The following is a 24,206-nucleotide window of genomic DNA, read 5'->3' as shown; positions in this document are numbered from 1 at the left end:
ATTTTTTTCCCCTGTACAATCTTTTTTAGGGGAAGGGCAGATTGTGGTACCAAAGATTGCAGATCCAAATTCCCCATTTTTTATTACAAAATTAAAGAGCCAAATGTCACCATTGCTATCCCTGTTTAAGGCAGTGACACAATATAGTGGCATTAAAAACCTGAGTATTTGCCAGAATTCAAATGCTCTTCAGCATGTAATTTTATTTGGAAAACTGAGAAGCTACAGTGCTTGTGGAAGAAGGATGGCATTTGGCTACCCTGTTCTTTCTCTGATGCCTCGGTGTTGCCTGTCTGCGCGGCCGTTGTTGCAATGTAAGCAATACTGTTTGATGCACTGCCACCCTCTATTGTCTGTTCAGTGTTTAGAATCTCCAGTGGGGAAGAGGAAAAGAAGCATGACTGTTAGTACTTCTCAGGACCCATCTTTCTCAGGATTAAACCAGGTCTGAAACTGTCTCCTATTCCAACCTCAATCCCAAATTCATGTGCTTTTCTTTTTTATTGTTTTATTTTGATTATTTTTGTTTTGTTTTAATTCTGGAGAATGTAGATCTTGCTCAAGCACCTCTTACGTTGGCATTATTCAGACATACTTGGCAAACATATAACATTACTAAGATACTTCGTTTTGGCTTTTGCTTAAAATTGGTAGAGTTTAGAGAAAACTTAAATGAAAACAGGATTATGTTTAAATCTCTAACATCCACATGAGGAAATATGTTGGCCTAGCATTAAAATTCTTTACCTAATGGTAAACTTGGAATAGACTGTTCAGTTTTTAAAAATATACTTGGAGTTGCAGAACTAAATGCATGAAGTGTATCTGAATCCAGTTGCATCAGGGCTGTGTGATGGTATTCTGCCTCAGCCCTTCCCAGTGAATCTCAGGTGAGTATAGATCAGGTCTCAGATCGAGCTTTCCTAGAATTTGTGTATCTCAATCTGTGAATTCTCTCAGCTTCAAACAAATGCCATAAAACACTCAAAGAGCGTTGTGTGTTCTGGGACTAGAATATGTTGCATTCTAACAATATGATAAGAACGTAATTGAAGCACTTACCAGTAGTAACCTCTAAGATAAATTAAACAGGTGCATAACCTGATGACTTAGTGTTTGGCAGGCTAGATAAACATTCCAATAATTTTCTATGTTTTTAAAACATGTCAACAGAATTCATTTTCTTTTACTTTTTTTAGAAGTAGCTTTATTGCTGTATGAATTTTCAGATAAACAAGGGGGAATCCTTTTTTTTTGTCGCAACATTTAGATACATAGTTTTTTGAAGCTCCTGAAGGTATGAATCCTTTATCATTCAGTTTTGTGTACACTGAGAAGGAAGTATGATAGGAGTAATCAAAAAAGAAAAAAAGCTGCATGTCATGGGAGCATTCTTTGTAGTTCCTTTATTAAACTACATGCATCATCTGGGTAATCATTTGATTCTTCTCCATACTGCCTAGCATTATTTCAGGAACTACATTCTCCTGCTACTAAAAAAAGGTTTCAGAAATTCGATTTTTTTAAATTTATATATATATATATATAAAATATACACACACACACACATATATATATATTTTTTTTTTTTTTTTTTTGCTTTTTAGGGCCACACCTGCAGCATATGGAGGTTCCCAGGCTAGGGGTTGGATCTGAGCTGTAGCTGCCAGCCTGCACCACAGGCACAGCAATGCCAGATCCGAGCTGTGGCAACACCGGATCCTTAACGCACTGAGCAAGGCCAGATATTAAACCTGCAACCTTGTGGTTACTAGTTGGATTCATTTCCGCCTGCACCACGACGGGAACTCCCCATTTTACTTTTATCCACAGCCGAGGAAATACCAGCCCTGGTAACCAGATCGAGGTTGGGCGAAGGGAAGATGGTGGGCAGTCAGGTACATTGTCAGAAAATAAACTGCCCTTTTTCTACTTGTATTTTATAACATAGGCATTTAATAATTTCCTTAAGGTAGTGCTGTTTATGCTCTGTATTTATATTATGTAGGTTTGCCGTGTCAGGGGGAAAAGTAATCTTGGGACTTTTTGGAAGGGCAGAGACATTTGACCCTGGTTAGGAGAAAACCAAAAACTAAAAGTGACGATGGTATTTCTGAAAAAAAATGCCCGGCTGATGAATGGAGTTAATCCCAGTACATCCAGCGTTAACTCATTTCCATATACCTTTGAAGAGTGTACTTCATTGTTTAAAATGGGCGCAGATTTTACCTAGAACATGTAGTTACAACCCACGGAAAGGGAGCCCGACCACCAAAGAGGTCAGACCTCTCTCTGCATACGCGGACCTAGACAAAGGCCCTGTTTTGTGACTGAGTGAATGCAGTTTGGCTTTACTTTTACGTCTCTCTGGCTGTTTGTATCCTTGATATCACATGGTTTCATGTAAACACTTCTCTCTCTCTTTTTTTTTTTTTTTGCTTTTTAGGGCTGCCCCCCTGGTATATGGAGGTTCCCAGGCTAGGGGTTGAATCAGAGCCACAGTCACTGACTTACACCACAGCTCAAAGCAAGGCAACACCAGATCTTTAACCCGTGGAGTAAAGCCAGGGATTGAACCGCATCCTCATGGATCCTGGTTGGGTTTGTTAGCCTCTGAGCCACCACGGGAACTGCCCCCATTATTTGTTTTTATTCATTTTTAAATTCAAGTATAGAGAGCTACTAAAGAAGCTTGATCGGTACCAAAAGATAATGAACTTTCAAGAGATTTGAAATAAGTTTAAGTAGTTTTCCTTTCAGTTGTTTTCTCTTATTAAAGTGGTATACCTTTATTTAGCTGTGACCTGACTTTTCCTGACTTTTTTTCAGTTTTTATTGAAGGAGGAATTTTTAAATTTATTTGCTTTGTCGTTTTTTGCTTTGATGTTACAAATTGAGATTTTTAAGAAGATGGTGTTGGTATATTTTTTGTTTTCTTCATATGTAAGGTTTTCGCATTTTAGAGTGGTGGAAGGAAAATCTCCAGTGAACACTTGAGTTTTTATAAAGCCGTCTTTAGTTGTCACAAAGTGTCTGGTTATTGAGTTGCAAGTAGAGCCATTCAGTGTATTTTAGACTCGGATGTAACTGTCAGGCAGAACCTTTTCGGAGTTGTTCCTGTTTTGTTTTCTCCCCTGTTTTGGAGCCTAAAGGAAGCAATCCCAGAAAAACAATCCTTAGAGGAAAGTCCTAATTCTTAGAGTTTTAAAATACTCTGAAGCCCGATGTCTTTCTCTGTTTTACCTTTATTTTCTTTTCAGCGTGAATCTGTAGAACCTAGTCGTAATTTTCCTTTTGCTTTCACACAAGTGTCTGTTGGTCATTTTAATACTGAAGATGCCTGAGCCAATTTTCATATCAGAAGAAACAAGTACGTGCCTTATTTCCCTCGGTGTCTATAGCCTTCCTCTTCCTCTTTTCCAGTAGGGTACTCACTTAGGAAGTGAGTCATCATCCGAGGGAGTTTTCCTTACCCCGTGGCCTGTTACTGAACACTTAATCCTTCTTCTCTTAGAGGAGACCAAGCGGAAATAAGTGTTTCATTGCTAACATGGTTGGGAAGTTCAAACCTCTGTCTTGCCAGTCCCCCAGATAATTAAGACTAGGTTACAGTGCCTGCCTGAAATAGGTGTGTTTTTCACCTTCCTGAAAGAAGGACTTGGTCCGCTTTTTCACCCAAATCAGTAGCTTGCTTTTTTTTTTTTTTTTTTTTTTTCCCACTGTACAGCAAGGGGGTCAGGTTATCCTTACATGTATACATTACAATTACATTTTTCCCCCAACCTTTCTTCTGTTGCAACATGAGTATCTAGACAAAGTTCTCAATGCTATTCAGCAGGATCTCCTTGTAAATCTATTCTAAGTTGTGTCTGATAGCTTGCTTTGTTTTTAACGCAAACCCTAATAGGCTAGGTGACCATGTTGCCAGCACCTCACAGACTGTGAACTGCAGCAGAAGTGGGGAAAAGAACTGCAGTTTAGGAATAACTTGGAAAGAAGAGTGTAGGCTACACAATATAAAGGCACATAGACCTGCTTTGTCTGATAGACTTTGTAGACATTAACTTCGAATAAGTAAATGATAAAGACTAAGTAAAACTATAAGTTAAGATTATTATTTATGATAAAGACTAAGTAAAACTATAGGTTAAGATTATTTTACTTTAGCAGGTAGGTAAATAGGAATGTATTTCGGTCATTCCCCCCTCCCCAAGATACTTTTTTCTTCTTCTTGTAAAGGTTTAAATCATGGAGAGTAAACCTGAGTTACTTAAAAAAATTATACACGTTATAAATGGGTATCTTATTCCCTGTGTACTCTATAAATGAGACAGCACTAAACATTATTTTGTTCTAAAATACCCGTTTGTTTTTTAGTTAGCTCATTTGAACTGCTAATTGTAAGCCACTTTGATTTAAATAAATACTAAGTACTTTTTTAAGATTTTAGATCAACTTGTTATAGTTTCCGGAAGTTTAACCTGATCACATGTATAAATGTCAGTTGGAAATAAAATGAAATGCATGCTTGTTTTTTGTAAATAAAAACTTGGTTTTGTTGTCATTATGAAATTTTCAGAGTTGTCTTATTTTTAGAAAATGAGCATTCTGTTGGCGTCCTAAAGAGCGGTCCTGGTAGAGGGAGGAGTTCCAGACCGCTTCTGTCTAGTTTCTATAACCCCGTGCTTGTTTACCACCAGCAGTGACAGGACGTCAGGCTTCGCTGTGGACCACAGCACACCTGCCAGCAACTCTGCTCTCAGGCACATGTCTCTTTCTCCACTCCTTGAGAGAGTCCAAAGACAGGCTCCCGAGTTTATAATGAACTGGGCCTGCGAAATTGTTTAGCTGACAAGGATCAACCGCCTAACTGCGTTTTTTTTTAACTTGATTTATTGATGAGGGCTAGTAAAAGCTTGTTGGAGTGTTAGTTTGTTCAGTGTCTGTTCTGCTTATAATAATTTATTTTGATATAATGGAACAAAATAGATTAGATGCCTTTTAATAAATAAGAAGTAATTTAACTGAACAAGATTGGGAACCTAATGTCTCTTTATTTTCTCTTAAAGTTATTCCTTATTGATTTTGGTTTGGCCAAAAAGTACAGAGACAACAGGACAAGGCAACACATACCATACAGAGAAGATAAAAATCTCACTGGCACTGCCCGATACGCTAGCATCAATGCACATCTTGGTATTGAACAGAGGTAAGTTTGAAAATTGAATGTGTTTCTCCAGTCCATGGCAAAAACCACTAATGGGTTTTTGAAATGTTTTAGTTTCTTAAACTATCTGAAGATCTCTTGGCTGAAGATTTAAAAGATACTAATCCTTTTCCTATTGCTTTAGACAGTGTAGAGAAGCCAATTAAATGAGGCCTTTTTGTTGTCTTTGAAGGTTGTCTCTTGGGGACAAAATATTGCATGATGGAAAAGTTAGAAGCATAAATGCAACCTTATTTTTGCTACTGAAGACCAAAACAGGACTTATTAATGTTGATCTCAGGCGTTTTATATTTTAGTGATTCAACTTGAGTTTTAGTGAAGACTTGATTATTTTTACAAGGCACATGTTACCTAATTCTGATGAACCAGAGGGGGTCCGTGGACCACCCCATTGCACTCTTCCGCACGTGCCTCAAGTGACAGGAGGCGTTTTAAACATTGGCCTAATGTCTGCGCTCTGTTTTTTGGCTTGGGTTCTAGTTTTTGATCTACTTTCATCTTGTATCTTTTTTTTTTTTTTCCTTAAGCATAGAAGTGACCAGTGGTATGCCTCCAGGCTTAGGGAACTTCATGAGACAGTTTTTAAGCTTAGGAAATCCATCTGAATCCCCTGGGTTTTTACATCTTCTGTAGGCCACTATATTACCAGTCCTTAAAGACAGGTACTCATGTACCATTATCTCTGTGTGTGCCATATAGATGTTTCATTAGCTTTAAAGTGATGATTTATTTCAGCATCCCTAAATAATTTTTGTGAGCTTGTGCAAACTTAAAATTGTCCTTTATTCATTTAGATAGTTATTTAGCTAAATTCTTTTTGCTCCTTAAAAATTAAGTTGCAGGATGCTATTGGATTTTATAATTTTGGATTCTGTAAGAAAATTCTATTTAGAAGTGAGCCTCTGCTTGACTTCCCAGACCAGGGATTGAACCCAGGCGATGAAAAGCATCCATGAAAGCACCAAATCCAAACCACTAGACTACCAGGGAACTCCCGAGGAACTTTTTTTTTTTTTTTTAGGGCCATACCTGTGGCATACTATGCTTCCCAGGCTAGGGGTTGATATGGAGCTACTACAGCTGCTGGCCTACGCCACAGCAACAGCAACACAGGATCTGAGGCACGTCTGCCACCTACACCACAGCTTACGGCACTGCCGGATCCTGAACCCACTGAGGGAGGTCAGGGATTGAACCCACAACCTCATGGTTACTAGTGGGATTCGTTTTCCACTGCACTGCAGTGGGAACTCCAGGGACTTTATTTTAATATATACTGTTCTCTCTACTTGATTGGGAAAATTTATTTCTTGTGTACCTGGCTTTCTTTCACGTATTCGTCACAATAATTCCAGCTTATAAATTTACATTTTTTTCTAGTCGCCGAGATGACATGGAATCATTAGGATATGTTTTGATGTATTTTAATAGAACCAGTCTGCCATGGCAAGGACTCAAGGTAAACCAGATGCACATTACCAGCTTTTTGTTTTGCTTTAAGAATAAAAATACATCTTGGAGATGACCATTCATATCCCTTTTAAGTATGATGTTTTCTGAGGGGAATAACTTTATTTTTACCTTTAATTGGAAAAATAAAATCTGATTATTTGAGTAAGAATTAAGTTTATAGAATGTCACAGTCGTAGCAAAGAACAGTTGTTCTTTGGAACAGTTAGCAGGTAGCCATTGATGAAGCCGTAGCTTTACCTGGAAGGAACTTGACATGGGCTAAGAAAGGCAGAGACCTTCTCATTGTCAGGTGTTGCCATTGGGTTTAAATGGATACTTTTATGTACAGTAAAACTGGTTTATCCAGTAGTACTTACTCAGTTATCCTAACATTTTACCTGTTTGTATTAATTACTTTTGTGAGTATTTGTGTTTTAATGATAAAGTACTGGGTCCAAGAATATAATGGCTATTTAGACTCTTTATTAGTCCTTTCATGGAAAATGGTCCGTGTAGTTACTGAGCATCTGTGAGCTGGACATATTGCTCCATGTTGTGTGGGTGGCTCTATCCAGTGGGAATACTTTCACGCTGGAAGTCTGTTTGGAGTTAACACCAGTCCTTAGTGTCAGTAGATGGTGGGCACGTTTGTTTGGTGTTGGTCTGATACACGTTTGCCCTTGTGTTGGATATGGGTTAAGAAATCTCATTTCAGATTTGACTCCACCTGCTTTTTTTCATCATACATTTTTATGTTCCTGTTAGACTCTTTTCTGATAGCTAAAAATATTAATGAAGCAGAAGGTCATGTGAAGTCTTAACAGTTTAGGAAAAGAAAATTGAAATGTATCGTCCTTTCATTTCTTTTTTATTCTAGGTTATGATTTCTCTTGAATCTCAAGTTTACTTTTATGTATAGTGTGTTAAACTCTTAAAGTTCTACTTAGTAATATTGAGTATGTGTCTGTGGTTTGATTCTTACTCTCCACAGGCTGCAACAAAGAAGCAAAAATATGAAAAAATTAGCGAAAAGAAGATGTCCACACCTGTGGAAGTTTTGTGTAAGGTAAGCATGCAGGATGGTTTTAAGGTAAATGGCGCCAGAGCAAAAGGAACACTTAACTTCCCAGCCCCCAAATCCCAAGGGTCCTGTCTGTTGGAAGTTCCTGTCGTGGCTCAGTGGGTTAAGGACCCGACATTGTCTCCGAGATGATGTGGGTTTGATACCTGGCCTCCCTCAGTGGCATTGCCGTGAGCTGCCACATGGGTCACACACAGATGGAGCTCACAGCTGCTGTTGACACGGCTGTGGTGTGGGCCTCAGCTGCAGCAGTAAAAAGGAAAAAAAAAAAGGATCGTATTGGGAAATTACTTGCTGTTTTAAATTTACTTTTGCTTGATGCTTGGTGTCTTTAAGAATGACTTGAGTATTCTAAATAATCGTGTAATGTTGCTGGTTTAGGCCCTATGAACTGTTTTAAATTCAAGGAAAAATAAGAGGGCGGGGAAACTTCCAATAGAACCTCGGCAATTTATGAGACAGTTCAATTAAGAAATACTGCTCTTGGGAGTTCCCGTCATCACACAGCAGAAACGAATCTGCCTAGGAACCATGAGGTTGCAGGTTGGATCCCCGGCCTTGCTCAGTGGGTTAAGGGTTAAGGATCCGGCGTTGCCATGAGCTGTGGTGTAGGTCTCAGACGTGGCTCGGATTTGGCATTGCTGTAGCTCTGGTGTAGGCTGGCAGCAACAGCTCCGATTGGACCCCTGGCCTGGGAACCTGCATATGCCGCAGAAATACTCTTCTTATCTTTGCACTACCTTAAACTAGTGCCAGAGAAGAAAGGCTATCCACAAGTGGTATGTCAAGGAGTTAGCGAAACAAAGGCAAGCAGATCCAAGCAGTCCCAAATAAGGCGCATCCAGCAGTAGGAATGGCTGTTTGAATCAGGTTTATCTCTATAAAATCTCAGTCTTCGTAGAAAGTCATGTGAGTTGAGGGGGGGCAGATCCTCCTTCTCATGGTGTCTCTTCCATAGAAGGAGGACCGTACGGTCGTCTTTGGGAGTCACATACCTGAACTAACTAGAAAACAGCATCGCATTGCCTCACTGTAGGGAGAGGGCAGAAGTCAGCTTGAGTTGAAGTCGGACTTTGTGGAGGGAGTAAGCGAGGAGTGATGGCTCTATGCGGCTCCGTCCACACGTTGTGGCTGCTCTCCTCCGGGTCTGTAGGGAAGGGGGCCGGGGGGGAGAATGGGGTCTTTTCTGAGACTTAGGGATTTGTTTTAAATTAGGAAATACAATTAAATTAATGAATAAAGTGTTCATGGTGTAGTCCACTCACGTAGCTTTAAAAATATTTTAACCTGTAAAAGAGTTCATGAAGCAGAACATAATATTTTCTGTACACTACTCATGGCCAAAGATTGATTTGGCTTCTCAGAAAAGTCAGCCATCTCTAGAGGAAGAGAAAGGGAGCATTGAGTACATTTGTTGCTTGGGTGCTGCGTCTTAATTTTGATGAAAATTGCGAACTGTGTTTTTCTCAAATAGACATGTAATTGCTTCAGGGTGCACTGAATGTATATTTAAAAGTTTAAAGTCCTTTTAAGAGTTTTGGTTTTTTTTTTTAATTAAGATGTGTACAGTGTATTCATTATTTCAGTGAAAATGAAATAGCGTGAAAGTACTTTGTAAAAATTGTGTTTATGTCACTGCAGTCAGCACAAATACGTTGCAGGTGTATACATCCTGTCTTCTAGACATGAGAAATTTCTTAAAACCGTAAGGTTGTGAGAAGACACTGCCTGTTTTAACTCAGCTCCTCCTCTCAAATTTACATTTACTCATGGGAAGGAGATGTGGCGATTTTTGGTTGTTTTAATACTTTGCATTTCTACATTCCTGATAGGAAAATCCTTTTGGGGACTAATATCTGCAGTCTTAAAAATGTTTATATATTGGAGTTCCCATCATGGCTCAGTGGTTAACGAACCTGATTAGCATCCGTGAGGACGCAGGTTCGATCCCTGGCCTCACTTAGTGGGTTAAGCATCTGGCGTTACTCTTAGCTGTGGTGTAGGTCGCAGACATGGCTCCAATCCCGCCTTGCTGTGACTGTGGCGTAGGCCAGCAGCTGCAATTCCAGTTTGACCCCTAGCCTGGGAACTTCCACATGCTGCCAAAAAGAAAAAAAGAAAAAAAAAGATAATAGGTTAATGAGTGAGATGTCTTAATTACTTAAAACAACACTATAAAGGGTATATATTTCTTCTATCAATATTAAAAGATTATTCCTACTAAGAATGTCAGGGTGATTGAATTTTTAAAGAGGATACCACGTCAATTATTTTAGTTCTCAGATCTTCCAGCAAAGTAGTAAAATATTCTCAAATACATTTTTTGCTTGTATTTAAGTGTATTTGTTTTTCTGTCTTAAAATAAGTTTTGTTTTCATTTTGTGCTTTAACTCACAGGGGTTTCCTGCAGAATTTGCCATGTACTTAAACTATTGTCGTGGGCTGCGCTTTGAGGAAGCCCCGGATTACATGTACCTGAGACAGCTATTCCGCATTCTTTTCAGGTCAGTTTCTAAGACTGTGAACGCCAGTGAGGGAAATTAGTTAAATCCACCCAGCATACTGTTCTAACAAGAAGCACGTAAAAGTGGGTCTAACCAATATAAGTAAAATGTTAAGAAACTGTGACTGTGGCAGTTCCCCTTGTGGCTCAGTGGTTAACGAATCCGACTAGGAACCATGACGTTTCGGGTTCAATCCCTGGCCTCGCCCAGTGGGTTAAGGATGCGGTGTTGCCGTGAGCTGTGGTGTAGGCCGGTGGCTACAGCTCTGATTAGACCCCTAGCCTGGAAACCTCCATATGCTGCAGGAGCAGCCCTAGAAAAGGCAAGAAGACAAAAAAGAAAGAAAGAAAGGAAACTGTGACATTTTTCCATTTCCAAATGTATTCGAGATATTATTTTAATTTAGGTTGGAGAAATCGTTGAATCAAACTCGAAGTAGAATATAAGTTTTCCACAGTAGTTACACAATTCACATCAGATGCAAGTGACTGTTGGTGGCACCCGGGGCTCTCCAGCTTGGTAGAGACCCTCTTCGATACCAAGATGAACAGCAGTTAAACTCTTAAGGTCCCTAGGTGTAACCCACACGTCACCTCCAACAAAGGGAGAAGCGTAAAGTAGTTCAGAATCTTAGTTGGACGACAAGAATTAGGGGCGAACCTCCAATCCCAGAAAAGTCTTCGCAGGCCACCAGCTTGGGCATCTCCCTCGTAGACTTCAGCCCCATGTGCACCCCGATTTGTTTTTAGGAGGTACCTCCTACTAGGAATAGCCCTTCAGATGACTGACAGCTTGACTCTGCTTTTGTTGTTCATGCTGCATTTCATTCTCACTCCCTCATCCTTTTAACAAAGACCAAAGGCAGCTTCTTTTTGAAAAGGGAGAGGGCTTATTCTTGAAAACAGCAGACCAGGGGTTCCCATCGTGGCGCAGTGGTTAACGAATCCGACTAGGAACCATGAGGTTGCGGGTTCGATCCCTGGCCTTGCTCAGAGGGCTTAAGGATCTGGCGTTGCTGTGAGCTGTGGTGTAGGTCAGAGACACGGCTCAGATCCTGCGTTGCTGTGGCGTAGGCCAGCAGCTATAGCTCTGACTGGACCCCTAGCCTGGAAACCTCCATATGCCATGAGTGCAGCCCGAAAAAGACCAAAGACAAAAAGAAAAGAAAGAAAGGAAACAGCAGACCAAAGTGGTGGATGACATCATTTCCTCCAATTGTGATATGTAAAAAATGGAATTAACTGAGCAGTTAAGTCATCTGTGGGGAAAGAAATCTTACAGAAGCTATCACACTTAAGAGAAAATATTCATTTCCTCCTGGCGTTGCTGTGGCTGTGGTGTAGGCTGGCAACTGCAGCTCCGATTGGACCCCTAGCCTGGGAACCTCCATGTGCTGTGCGTGTGGCCTTAAAAAAATACTGTCGGAGTTCCCGTCGTGGCGCAGTGGTTAACGAATCCGACAGGGAGCCATGAGGTTGCGGGTTCGGTCCCTGCCCTTGCTCAGTGGGTTAAGGATCTGGCGTTGCCGTGAGCCGTGGTGTAGGTTGCAGACGCGGCTCGGATCCCGCGTTGCTGTGGCTGTGGTGTAGGCCGGTGGCTACGGCTCCGATTCGACCCCTAGCCTGGGAACCTCCATATGCCGTGGGAGCGGCCCAAGAAATAGCAACAACAACAACAAAAAAGACAAAAGACAAAAAAAAATACTGTCACTGTCTGAAAAGTTGGGTAGAGTAATTCAACCCTATTATTAATGGGATGACATACAGTGTTTCATTTTCCAGGACCCTGAATCACCAATATGACTACACATTTGATTGGACAATGTTAAAGCAGAAAGCAGCACAGCAAGCAGCCTCTTCAAGTGGGCAGGGTCAGCAGGCCCAAACCCCCACAGGCAAGCAAACTGACAAAACCAAGAGTAACATGAAAGGTTAGTAGCCAAGGACCAAGTGACGTTCCAGGGGAAGAAAATTGAACACAAAATTGGGTCATCCATCCATACCTAACAGTGTTAGATCGAGGAGGTGGTTGAAAATACGTAAAAATTTGGCTCTTGTTTTAAAAAAGACGTCCTTGGAAAATTTGACTACTAACTTTAAACCCAAATGTCCTTGTTCATATATATATATGTATATGTATTTTTATATACATATATGTGTGTATATTGATATCATTTCTCTTGGGATTTTGGGTCATTTTTAACAACTGCATCTTTTTTACTCATTCATTAACCCTTTCCAAAATAAATATTTGGTCTTGGGAATATGGTGTGATCAAGCAATCCAAAATCCTAGACCTAACACTTGTTGATTTTTAATAATGAATCTGGTTAGCCTTGATATTTTGACTTTTCCTTCAGACTAACAGTGTTAAGCCTTTTTCTGCATGTTAATGCTCTATTTCACGTTTAAATGGAAAAGTGGGAACGTGATCTAATTTTAAGAGGTGGGTCTGGCATTGCCCCCAAAGTGTCTGTCTTCTCAGTGCAGAGCGCTGTGGACATGCTCTTAAAAGCTCAGACAACTGAAAAGCTTGACACGTCTTCATCACAAAAATGGATCTCCTTCCGTTGCTAGTTAATGTGTTTTTAATTTCAAAATCGTTTTTTTCCTTAAGATTCGATTTTTTTTAAGTGTACAAATATTCAGGGTCCAGGGGTCCACCATGGAATTGAATTCTCTAGCTGTTCCATACAAATTGAATAAAAACATCAACTGGGGCAAATGCCATTGAGCTGCTAGTCTGTCTCCTTTCTCTTCCTGGCACTCCTAGTGCTGCGGAGTGGAACTGTCAGGGCACAGGGCCATTTCTTACGACTGTTGCCATGCAGTTCAACTCCTGTGTTTTTGTTTTCGTTTTTTTTCTTTTCCCCTTTCTGGGGCTACCTCCAGATACTTGCCTACTTCCTGCAAGTGGTGGGCACGTAAGGTTTGATTTTGGTTTCCGATTATTTAATTTCTGAACGCCTGCTCTAGTCTGAACTTGGTCTTCTTTGGTCCATATTTTTAGTGTTGTGTTTAAAAAATTTTGTAATTTACAACTAGGCTCTAATCTGAGGATGTTTTTCAAAAAGTGTAGTTAACTGATGTCATCCTCATCCCAGCAGCTCATCTGTTAGGAATGAAGTTGAAATACTTGGCTTCCATGTTTCTGTATCTGGGAAGGATCCACAGTTGAAGGTTTTAGGGAGTGGGAGTTCTTAATGAGAAATTGGAGGTGAGGAGAGCAAATACTAAAGCTTGCCCAGTGCTCTGCCTCTGCATCATAGTTGGGACCTAATTGTCCCTTTTGAGTCATTGCATAACTGAGCGTCATTCAGCAAGTTCTTAGCGAGGTGGGTGGCTAGTATTGCTGAGAAGGGGCCCTGCCTGTTGGGTGAGACCACATAGACCCTCTAAACTGACAGGTTGACAGCTGCAGTGCATTTGCTTTTTCTCCCAAATGAGCCAAATGTTGGCTAAAGCTGGCTGGGGTGATAGGAGCATCATGGTTTCTAGAATTAAATTAGACGAAAATCTCGTTGGACCGGGAACTCTTCACTTCAGGCTTTCAGCAGCCTTCAGAAGCAATGATCTTATCTGGAGCTAGTTCCATTGTTAGTTCACTCTGTAGCTCTTACTCAATAAACAAGCAGAATTTTTGTCCTGCCTTATCCAGGTCTAAAAGATGAGAAGTTGGATCCATTGAGTTAGTATGTTTCCTTGGAAAAAATTGTAATTAAACTTAAGTTTAATCCTTATTTTTGTATTGTAGCTGTTTTTCATAAAAACAACTTACGATCTTAAAAAAAATTCATAGCATTATTTGACACTGGGACAATACAGATTATCACATGAACATGGATTTGCAACATTTTGAAAAACTGGACTTTTCATAAAGCACGCCACATATTGACTGCTTTCAGAAATGCGTTTCCAGGCTGTGTGTTTTGACTCCAAGCAAAATACTGCTTGCTGTTAAAACATGCCTCTCCACAGAATACAGACAACACAATTCCTTTTAATCTTTGACTTGTATTATTTTGGACATAGAACCTTGTGCCCTAAACAAATCTTACACAAAACCCTGGTATATAAAACCATAGCATAGCACAGCAGGTTTGAGGGTGGCATGAAATACGTATGGGAAGCCTGTTCCCTGACTGACTTCTCCCCCCAACCCAGTTACCCGAATTGGGTTCAGTGAGAAATCTCCTATGAAGCCTAGAGTTTGAAAACAACTGTTCCAGCTTTACTTACTGCTGGTGTCCTTCTCTCAGTAATAAAGGGGTTTGAAAGCATATTCTCGTAGGGTTCCCCACAGTCGTTTTTTATTCAGGGAAGAGCTCCTCCAGCTCCATATTTATTGATTTTAAGAAATCCTATATAGGGAGTCCCGTGGTGGCGCAGTGGTTAACGAATCTGACTAGGAACCATGAGGTTGCGGGTTCGGTCCCTGCCCTTGCTCAGTGGGTTAAGGATCCGGCGTTGCCATGAGCTGTGGTGTAGGTCGCAGGTGCGGCTCGGATCCCACACTGCTGTGACTGTGGGGTAGGCTGGCGGCTACAGCTCTGATTCGACCCCTAGCCTGGGAACCTCCATATGCCGCGGGAGCAGCCCTGGAAAAGGCAAAAAGACCCCCCCAAAAAAAGAAAGAAAAAATCCTATATAGTTCCTGCTGTGGCATGGGTTTGCTCCCTGGCCAGGAGCTTCATGCTGTAGGTGTGGCCCCAAAAATGCATATAGACATCCTATATATTATTCGTTATTCACTAGTGATACTTTTGGGGGTTTCCACATCAGATACTTTAGTTTCTTAAATGAATCTTCAGCAAGTAAATCTCTATTGCAGGCCCATGCATTCCGGTGGGAAGGAGGGAGGGGAATATCCCCCAGATGGTGGCTTTAAAGTCTGACTATTCAGCTGTGATGGGCTTATTATATATAGTAGACTTTGCTTTGCTTTTCTAAAGAAATGGTCTTTTGAAAGACTCCATTTCAAAGCCCACCAGAAGACTAAGATCCAAGGCCTCTTTCCTAATGATGCTCTGATCTGTACTATGAGGTGTCTGTCCTGTTGCCACGTGCTCAAGTACCACAGGCTGTAATTACTGTTTCACACACAGCAAAGAGGGAAAGAAGAGATTTTCATCTCTGCACTTCCAGATGCATTTTTACTCCCTTTGCTTGAACTATATGCGATTATAAAGAAAGTGCTTTGCAAGACCTTGAAGTAATACAGCAAAAGGAAGTCTTTTTAGGACATTCAGGGTCTACCTAAGTTCACCATCTCCTCCGCTGAGGCAGAGATGGGGAGAATTTCAGAGGGTAGCGGAGCCTCACATGACTCTGTTACTCGCGTCACCTGAACCATCTGTTCACGACTGCGGGCGTCAGGACGAAGCTCAGGACGAAGCGTAGCTTTACCGTGACGTGCATGGGTGTCAATTTTTTGGCATTTGGTGGATTCGAAATAGATTTTCCATCGCATGTCCTACACATCCATGGTCTTCCTTGAATGACCTCCCAGTGTTTGCTGGGCTTCACTTACTACTGATGTCTAGCTTCACTTTTTCTGGCTTCACCAATTGCTGCTAGGAACGGGGCTGGTCATTCAGCAACGTAAACCAAATCACAGGGGAAGACCTTGAAATATCTGGAGAGACTGCTCTGCTCTGAATACTCTCAATCCAGAGACGTGCCAGGGAGCTGCATCTGTTTGCTGAAATCTTTGTCAGCTTTTTTTCACTGTGGACAGTAAAGCTGGAGAGAAAAGAACCAAACAGCCCAACAGGAAATGAAGATGAGCACTTGAGAGCTGACTTGTGGTGACCTGAAGCCCACATCTCGAAGGCTTGCTGCGTCTTGACAACGTTGCTGCGACGTGTTGGGCTGACAGCAGTCAGAAGACCTAGAGGAGTAGAGTGCTGCTCGGTGGTGTCCATTGCAGACCGTCTGCCAGTTGGGGAAGCAATCACTTGAAACAGGTATTTTACACTTGAGCAACCTTAGAAATGTGTAGCAGAATGAATTCCGTTAAAGGGAAGGCAAAGGAAAGATGAGCAGTCTCTTTTAAGTGCAGCTTAGGGATGATGTGTGCCTGCTGTACTTAAAAGCTGTCATTTATCTCATGTGTAGCGATAAAAATAAAATCTTACTTCTTTCTCTTTCCCAATTTAATACTTGTTTAGTTTCTGTGGGAAAGGAAGAGTGATTGTACTTGTTGTTTTGTTTGTTTTTCTTTCATTTTGATGCTGCCAATCTGATGCAGAATTCTCTAAGCTCAATTCTGACTCGTGGCAACCAAAAAAGCCCTGCAAGCGTGTTACGGGAAAAGTTCCTGTAAATGGCATTGCCTGGTGAATATAGACATTATGCCCAAAATTAATGTGAGAAAGTTATCCTGTGAAAGGATCCTAGATTTTTACAAGCACATTACACACGTCCTGGCCTTTCCTATTAGTATCTCTTGAACTAGTTTGTGGTTCTGTTAAAAAAGAAACAACCAGGTTTATCTTAATGCACAAGTGTGAGCAGATCCATACTTTTTAGATTTCCGATTGGAGGATAGAATATCTTGGTTAGTCATATAAAAATAAACGTTTTTTTCTCTTTTTGCAGATTTGAAAAGAAACTTAAATGTAGCTATGAACTCCTGAATTTGTCACATTAATGTTCCAACCCTATCTTAAGCTTTTTTTTTTTTTCCCCTTGTTTTTTAGGAACAAAGGGATTCAGTCCTTCATTCTTTGTTTTGACTGTTGCAGTGAAGATGAGTTTTTGGACTTTTAGAAGCTGTTTGACACCACCTAAACCACAAGACAAACCAAGGACTGACGCACACTGGGGGGAAGAATGCTTATTCGCTGGAAGATTGAAAACGGTGATCACCCAGCAGATGCTCCCAATGAGATTTTTCCTAAACAAGCAGCAGTAACGTGTTAGGACAGCTCACTGGAAAAACTGATCCCTGGGTGGAGGGTCCTGCCGTCGGCCAATCTGAAGAATGAAATCTGGATTTGACTGCTCTGTTCTCCAGGAATGTTGTTAGGCCAGCTTTTAACCAGCCCCTAAACCACTGTAATTATTCCCTGGCCCAGCAGTTCTTCAGATGTCCCGCTAGGAGATGAACAGACACAAGAATCTGCTAATGTTTTGACTGCCAATGTAACTTAGGTTTGTTTGGGGGTTTCTTTCCCCCCCATTGCCGTGACAGCAGTTTCCATTTTGAACATCCAGTCGGTTGGATATTCAGCATAGAACAACTTTCCCCTCTATCTAAGTAGAGCATTCCTGTGAAAGCTTTTACAAGCGAAATGGTGTAAAGAAGCAGTTACCTCAGGATGCCTCCTGCTAATAAATGGGGGTGGAGCAGAGATGCTTGCAGACAGCGAGGCAGGGCGAGGCCAAGGGTAGGTCCCGGGCAGAGACCGCCCCTGCCTCTGGGCTGCCAGTGACACAAAGGCAAAAATCCCCTTAGTGAACACCGGTGCTAATGTAGGTGTTTGATGAAAAGTGCAGTGGTATAACGTGGGCTTTGGAAAAGTAGGGGACCCTGTAATAAATCATTCAGTGAAGAGTACCTGTGTAAGAAGGCTATGCGGAAAGAACACTCAGCGGTTTTAGTGGCCGTGAGGGGCCTTTTATTATGTGCGACAGTGGTCGCAGGCCTTGAAACCAAATGCTCGTTGGGCTAAGGGTCATTGCTGTTGAGCTCATCCCTGTTACAGTATAAGGTCAGATTTTAATTCAGCTCTGATGTGACAGCCTTCTTTTTGCGTTTACACTGCTAATCCTGTTCAGAAGATGCCTCCGATAGGCAGTATTCCCTGGGGTGTCCATTTGCAGAAAGTTTCATTGGGTATCTTTCCTTTTTGGCATTTGCTGTGTGAACTTAGTCCTTGGGATGGCAACGTAGGTCTCTCCTGCACCTGCTCGGTTGTCGGGCACCTTGGAGAGACAGCGGAGTGCAGCATGCGTGCACATCGGTGTCCTTAGGGCTTGTCAGGAGATACTTCATGAGCGAATGACGGGGCCAGCCTGCCCTCAAGTGAAAAGCCTCCTAGATAACAAGGTAGTGAGAGAATATTTACCAAGAAGTGATCTGTTACTGTTCGGTATCATCTTTGAAAAAACGAAGGCATTGCATAGTGTGTAAAAAGTGAATTTACAGAAATATTTCATTTATTCCACAAGATAAGATAAAAGTCCAGCAAATGTCAAAGTACCAAAAAAGGAGCAGCTTATGATGGACAGAAACATGGCCTGTGCTCAGGAAGTGGGTGATAAGAGTGGGCCAGGAGAGAACAGGTTGGACAGAGGGGCAGTGAAGCCCTAAAGGAGGCCCGTAGGTGAGAGGAGGACACTGATAATGACGGGGTGGCTGTCCCTCTGCCGTCGGCCATAGCTGCGCAGGTGAGGGTGGCCCTGTTCCTTGTTGCCTTTCGCCGTAGGTGGACCTACCTGGGACGCCTTCTGTTCAAACCTGCCTTCTGTGGGAGGTCTGCAGTCTGATTGGTGGGTGAAGAGAGGTGTATTTACAGGTTGGTGAGGCTTGAAGTAAAGCCACAGAAGCCTCACTTGTTTCCATGTTCAAATCGGCGATAAAACTAAGGTTTTTAATGTAGAAGTATGGAAGTGCCCTTCTTTTAAAGTCTGAGGCTCCTGTGTAAAAATCATGCTTTAAATATTTAGCAGGTTTGTGTTCAGTGGAATAACTCAGATAATTATGCCTTGAATACACTTATCATGAAAGCCTTTTGTTCCTCACTTGTATCAGAAATAATATACAGGAAGGTTCCTGCTCATAGTATGGTTAAAATATACTTTCTAGTTAAAACAGAGCAATCTTATTTTTTATGAGACAAATATTTGAAGACATCCTGTATTCCAGGTACTAGAAATACGGAAGTAGACACAGCGGGCTTACTGCAGCTGCTCCTAAATCTCCCTCTGTCCCGAGTCATGCTGGACGGAAGGCTTTCCCTCACTGTATGCGGCTCCTGCCTAGAGGCGTCCCGAACAGAACACTTTCCCGTTTCTCTGTTTTTAAACACTGACCTAGTGATTTTCACATAGCCGGAAAAGGAACTGTTTCCCTACTTTGGGTGCGGTTGAGAACTTTTTAACTTGGAGTTTTAACATTCTTTTTTCTGTTTTGATTTTTTTAAATAGGTTTCTAAGCATGAATCGAGGAACAGAAGAAGCAGAGCAGATGATCGGAGCAGCATTTGTTTCTCCCCAAATCTAGACATTTTAGTTCATATGTACACTAGCCAGTGGTTGTGGACAACCATTTCCTTGGTGTAAAGAACTTCATTTCAGTATAAACTGGCTCTGGGCAGCACTGGTGATACTGCGTCCCGAGTTGTAGCCGCTGTAATTGTGAATATTAACTGAGATAGTGAGACATGGTGTCCAGTTTTCTATTGCATTTTTTCAAGTGGAAAAGTTAACTGAGTGGTTGACACACACAAATTGGTGGACAGATTGTGCATATGCCAATTTTTTTGTTAAAACCTTTTCTTTTGAACTATACTGCTTTGAGATCTCACTTGAGAAGAACGGCATGAACAGTCTTCAGCCGCAGTTGTGATGGTTGTAAATGCTCACAGCTGTGCGTTCTTAGGGTTTCTTCATCCCTGGGGTTTGCAAGTTGTTCACTTAAAACATTCTTAACATGGTTGGCTTCTTGTGTGCAAGCCAGCTGATATGGTAGCAACCAAAGATTCCAGTGTTTGAGCATATGAAAGACTCTGCCTGCTTACCTGTGCTAGAAATAACAGCATCTAAAGTGAAGACTTAAGAAAAACTTAGTGACTACTAGATTATCCGTAGGACTCTGCATTAACTCTATAATGTTCTTGGTATTAAAAAAAGCATATTTGTCACAGAAATTTAGTTAACATCTTACAACTGAACATGTGTGTATGTTGCTTAGATAAATGTAATCACTGTAAACATCTATATGATCTGGGATTTTGTTTTTATTTTGAAATGGGAGCTCTTTTTTGTTTACAAGTTCATTAAAAACTAAAAACTGTTTCTGTAAGGAAATGAGATTTTTTTAAAAACAAAAAAAAAATGCCTTGCTGACTCACTATGAAATCAAAATCTCCCCAATTTTTACGAGACTATTTCAAGCCATTTGTTATGTAATTATCCTTTGCAAATCATTTTAGATTTAGTACGAGGACTTCTCAAATGTTTTTATTTAAAAATTTTTTTCCCTTGAAGCGAAAGGCATTCTTATCATTTTCTTTTTTTAATGACTTGCAGGCACAAGACCTAGTGCTGCAGCCCCAAGGGCCAGGACTTGGTATTGTAACTCCTGCAGCCTCAGACGAACAGCTGGACTGATTGTGAATAAGAATGAAAGCGTTAAAGGGTTTAACTGCGAAATGAAGCTTTTCTTTAAATTCCTTGCTAATTGGATCTGAGGAGGTTGACTCCGAAACTTTGGAAAAGCATCTACCCTACCCTGTGAGGTTCTGGGATTGCCAGCCCTCCCTGGCTGCACTTCATCTCAATCCTAATATGTGGCTCTTTTCTCTTTCTGACCCAAGAAAAAGAAAAGCTAAGTCATTCTTTAGTGTAATTTATTCATTTATAGCATGTCCAGATAAATTAAAAGAACTTTTGTCTGAAAAATGCTGCCAGGCGCCTATTGTCTAAATGTAGGGTATTTTCTAAAATAACCTTGAAATTGTAAATTGACACGTGTTTGATCAGATTGTGTCAGGTTTAATTTGTTCCTTTTTTTTTTTTTTTGAAAACCACGTTAGCAATAACGACTTCAGTGACTAACACGTTCTGCCATGAAAGGATCTCTGCTGGCACCATCACGAGTGTGAACTTGGGGGAGGCAGCTGCTTTGTTTTGTTTCCTTTCTCTCCACCTCTGTCGGTTAAGGTACTTGTTCCTCGACTAATAAACCCTTTGATACTTTTAGCCAGAAATCAGTCTCATAAAGCTATTTTTGAGTATAGTTTGTGTAAAATAAAAATGTTTAGCTTTGGTAATGACTTTTCCAAGCTGAACTCCCTCTAGCAAGATATTTTTCAGTGCTTTTATTTACTATGCACTTAGACTATGCACTTTTTCTGAAATATTTTTGTAACACTTAACTTTTTTGTATTTTGCCATTGGAAAAGGTTGTGGTGTAGTTGGTCTGTAATTAATTACGTTGCAGATGTAAAACTGCTGTTAGCTTTGTAAATCAAAAGATAGGTGTTTTGTCCTGGTATATTGTCATTCCATTATCTTCACAGTTCACACAAGAAGAATGTGAATTTCAGTGAATGCTGTTACTAATCCTGTCGGGAGATGAATCTCATTTCACCAAATTAAATTATGTTTTTCCACTAAAATGATGGTACAAGTTGAAGACACATCACTTTGAAATTGGACGACCTCACCACTTGAGCCCCGCGGTGGCTTCCTCCGCCGAACTCGAGGTTACTCTTGATTTGTGCACCCACTGGGGGTGCAGTTCCTCTAAATGTTGGGAGATGGCCATTCTAACTACTGTTGAATGTCTCTGTTTGGGAAGGTATAACAAGAAAATAAAAAGAATATACATGAAGGGAGAGACTGGTTATCTCCTCCCCACACGGTTGTGCCGCTGCTCCTGTGGCTGCAAGTGGAAATTTGCACTTCGGAGGGTTGCTTTTCTTAGTTCCTATCAGCAGATGTTAAGCCATTTTCCTGTATATACTAGTCCTTGCGATATTGTAAAATTCTGTTGGAATAGAAACGCCAAACGAGGATTTTAGAACCTGGGCCGCTGAGCTCGTTTTCTCTAACCTTTGCTGAGGTTTCAAGAATAGGCTCTTATAACTTGACTAAAGTGAATCGTGCTAAGGCCTGTCTTAGAGAGTTTCCGCTTAGCTCTGCAGCATTTACCGTAGTCTGTGACATACTTGACGCTTTTCAGCCAGTCTGATACTTGGCGGTATTTCAGGTGACTGCTGACCGTGTGACAACATGTAAGTCTGTGTGAGGTACAGTACAGTGTTACAGGTAAAAGACTGTATTTCAAACGTGCGGTTCCCTTTCAAGTGAGACTGTCCTTTAATCATAGTCACAACATTTTGAGGACCGCCCCCCGCCCCGCACGCCACAAAAGTAAACCCCTTCCCTTCTTTCTCTAGTAGATATTTATTGACAGCTTTGAGTGCATTTATCATGTATTGAGAGCCTAAGATGGCAGAGAGTGAGAGTAATTGAACTAGGCGGTGCATCCTGTATTTAATCATCCGACAGTATATTATTGAAGTAAAATGGATTATATTCTGAAATGATGTGTGAGGCCGATTTCGAGGACACACGCAAATGTGTAATAAAAATGTTGAGCAATATCACAGCCGTTAGAGAGACGAGCTGTCCCAGTTGTTGGTCAGATTCATTGTGTCGTTGCTGGAGGCAGAGAACAAAAGTGCGGCAACTTTGGGAGACCTGGAAACTCACTTCTGCTTGATTTCGGCTCCTTTTCCAGCGGCTGGGGTGGGTCGGTTCATCATACCTTTTCCCGGTATCAGACTAGATCCTTTAAAGAGGCTTTTGAGGAACTCCTGCTGGATTGCCTTTCTTGTCCCTCTGTCTGGGTTGAAACTCAGAAGAAATACTTGTAATAGCAGTGATTGTCTTCAGTACCGGGAGCAGCGTGGAGTTGCTTGGAGTCAGAGCACCTGCTTCTGCGTGACCTCTGCCTGAGCAGAAAGGGAAGGCGGAGGTGGGGAAGGGAGTCTGAGAAACCAGTAGGACCGCATCTTCCACCGCGAGGATGCCCGCCAGAGCTTGTAGCTTACAGTTGTCCATCTCAGAGTTAAATTCGGGATTTCCTGTTTTGTTTGGCCATTTATCATGCCGATCTTGTACGTTTTTCATAGGTAAACATTTGTTTGTTTTCCTTCGGCACCTCACAGCACACGAGTTCCCTGGTCAGGGATCAGATACGAGCCAGAGTTGTGACCTGTGCTGCAGCTGCAGCAATGCTGTGGGATCCTTTAACCACTGCGGGGCCAGGGATCGGAGTGCCATCTGGTGCCGCGGGGACACCGCAGACCCCATTGCCCCACCGGAACTCCTGCAAGTGAACACGGGGAAGGGGAGTTTGGAGAAGCGATTTTAGCCCTTGGCATCACAGTGCGCCTTCCAGCTGCTCTTGAGGATGTCGGGAGATGCACCAGCCGCAGAGTCAGAGGCGACTGAGATGATGGGATGTAGTGGGGAGAGAGCGAGTTTCGCCCCGAGGAACTGCTGCTGAAGAGTGAGCATTCGGTGGCTGTGGGTATCACCTAGCAGGGATACCCAACTCAGAGCTGAAGGACTTCGAGAGAGCACCTAGAGACGTGAGCAGATGCCGGCCGGTACCTTGGCTGGGAGTGGCCAGCGAGAGTGTGGCAGGCAGCAAATAAAACAGCTGCAGAGCCGCTTTGAAGGGACGACCCCGGAAGTGTCCTTTGGAGGGATCGCCACGGATTGACTGAGGGGTGGGTTGGAGGTGGAGAACTCACTCAAGCTGGTCTGGGGACCACGAAAGAAAGGGCCCCGGTGGGAACCCTGGCTTTATCTGCCTCTGTCAGAACTTAGATGCTTTCAGAGTTGCCTTGCGGCAGTAGCAGGTTAAGGATCCAGTGTTGTTCCTGCTGTGGTGCGGGTTCAATCCCTGGCCTGGGAGCGTCCGCGCGCTGTGGGCGCGGTCAGGAAAAGCACATCCGGTGTTCATGCCTGCTCTTCTTAGATGTCATTTAAAGTTTCAGATCCCTTCAACTTCATACTCGGAAGTTAAAAATGTTTTCCTTTGCACTGGTAACAGTAAATTGCCCGTTTATCTACTAAATATGGTCTTTGTTCCAGCTGACAAGCAAGAGCTTAATCCTGGGTCCTCGTGAACTGAGTCAAGACCCTTAGAAGTCATCTGTGCTTTTCATTATCTCGTAATTTTACAGGTGATGTCCATA

At 41.8% G+C, this 24,206-nt stretch overlaps 1 protein-coding gene across 5 annotated transcripts in view; it reads left to right on the top strand.

The window, feature by feature from the left end:
• The window catches only part of CSNK1A1 (casein kinase 1 alpha 1), a 49,854-nt gene extending 28,028 nt beyond the window's left edge, over window positions 1–21,826 (top strand). The window contains exons 5-11 of one of the 5 annotated variants that reach the window (XM_047779028.1): window positions 362–445; window positions 5,070–5,209; window positions 6,608–6,686; window positions 7,671–7,745; window positions 10,158–10,264; window positions 12,046–12,158; window positions 19,417–21,826. In XM_047779028.1, the coding sequence (XP_047634984.1) occupies window positions 362–445; window positions 5,070–5,209; window positions 6,608–6,686; window positions 7,671–7,745; window positions 10,158–10,264; window positions 12,046–12,158; window positions 19,417–19,424 (606 nt within the window). In that variant the 3' untranslated portion in view covers window positions 19,425–21,826. Of the gene's footprint in view, window positions 1–361; window positions 446–5,069; window positions 5,210–6,607; window positions 6,687–7,670; window positions 7,746–10,157; window positions 10,265–12,045; window positions 12,200–19,416 lie in introns of those variants that run through there. The other 4 variants (XM_047779026.1, XM_047779031.1, XM_047779029.1 and 1 more) reach the window with 4 other exon arrangements.
• The last annotated feature ends 2,380 nt before the right edge of the window (window positions 21,827–24,206 follow it).

Source organism: Phacochoerus africanus, chromosome 4 (assembly GCF_016906955.1).
Source record: "Phacochoerus africanus isolate WHEZ1 chromosome 4, ROS_Pafr_v1, whole genome shotgun sequence".
In the NCBI taxonomy this organism is placed as follows: domain Eukaryota; kingdom Metazoa; phylum Chordata; class Mammalia; order Artiodactyla; family Suidae; genus Phacochoerus; species Phacochoerus africanus.
The sequence above is the reverse complement of the archived record's forward strand: the minus strand, read 5'-3'. Positions and strand labels throughout refer to the sequence as shown.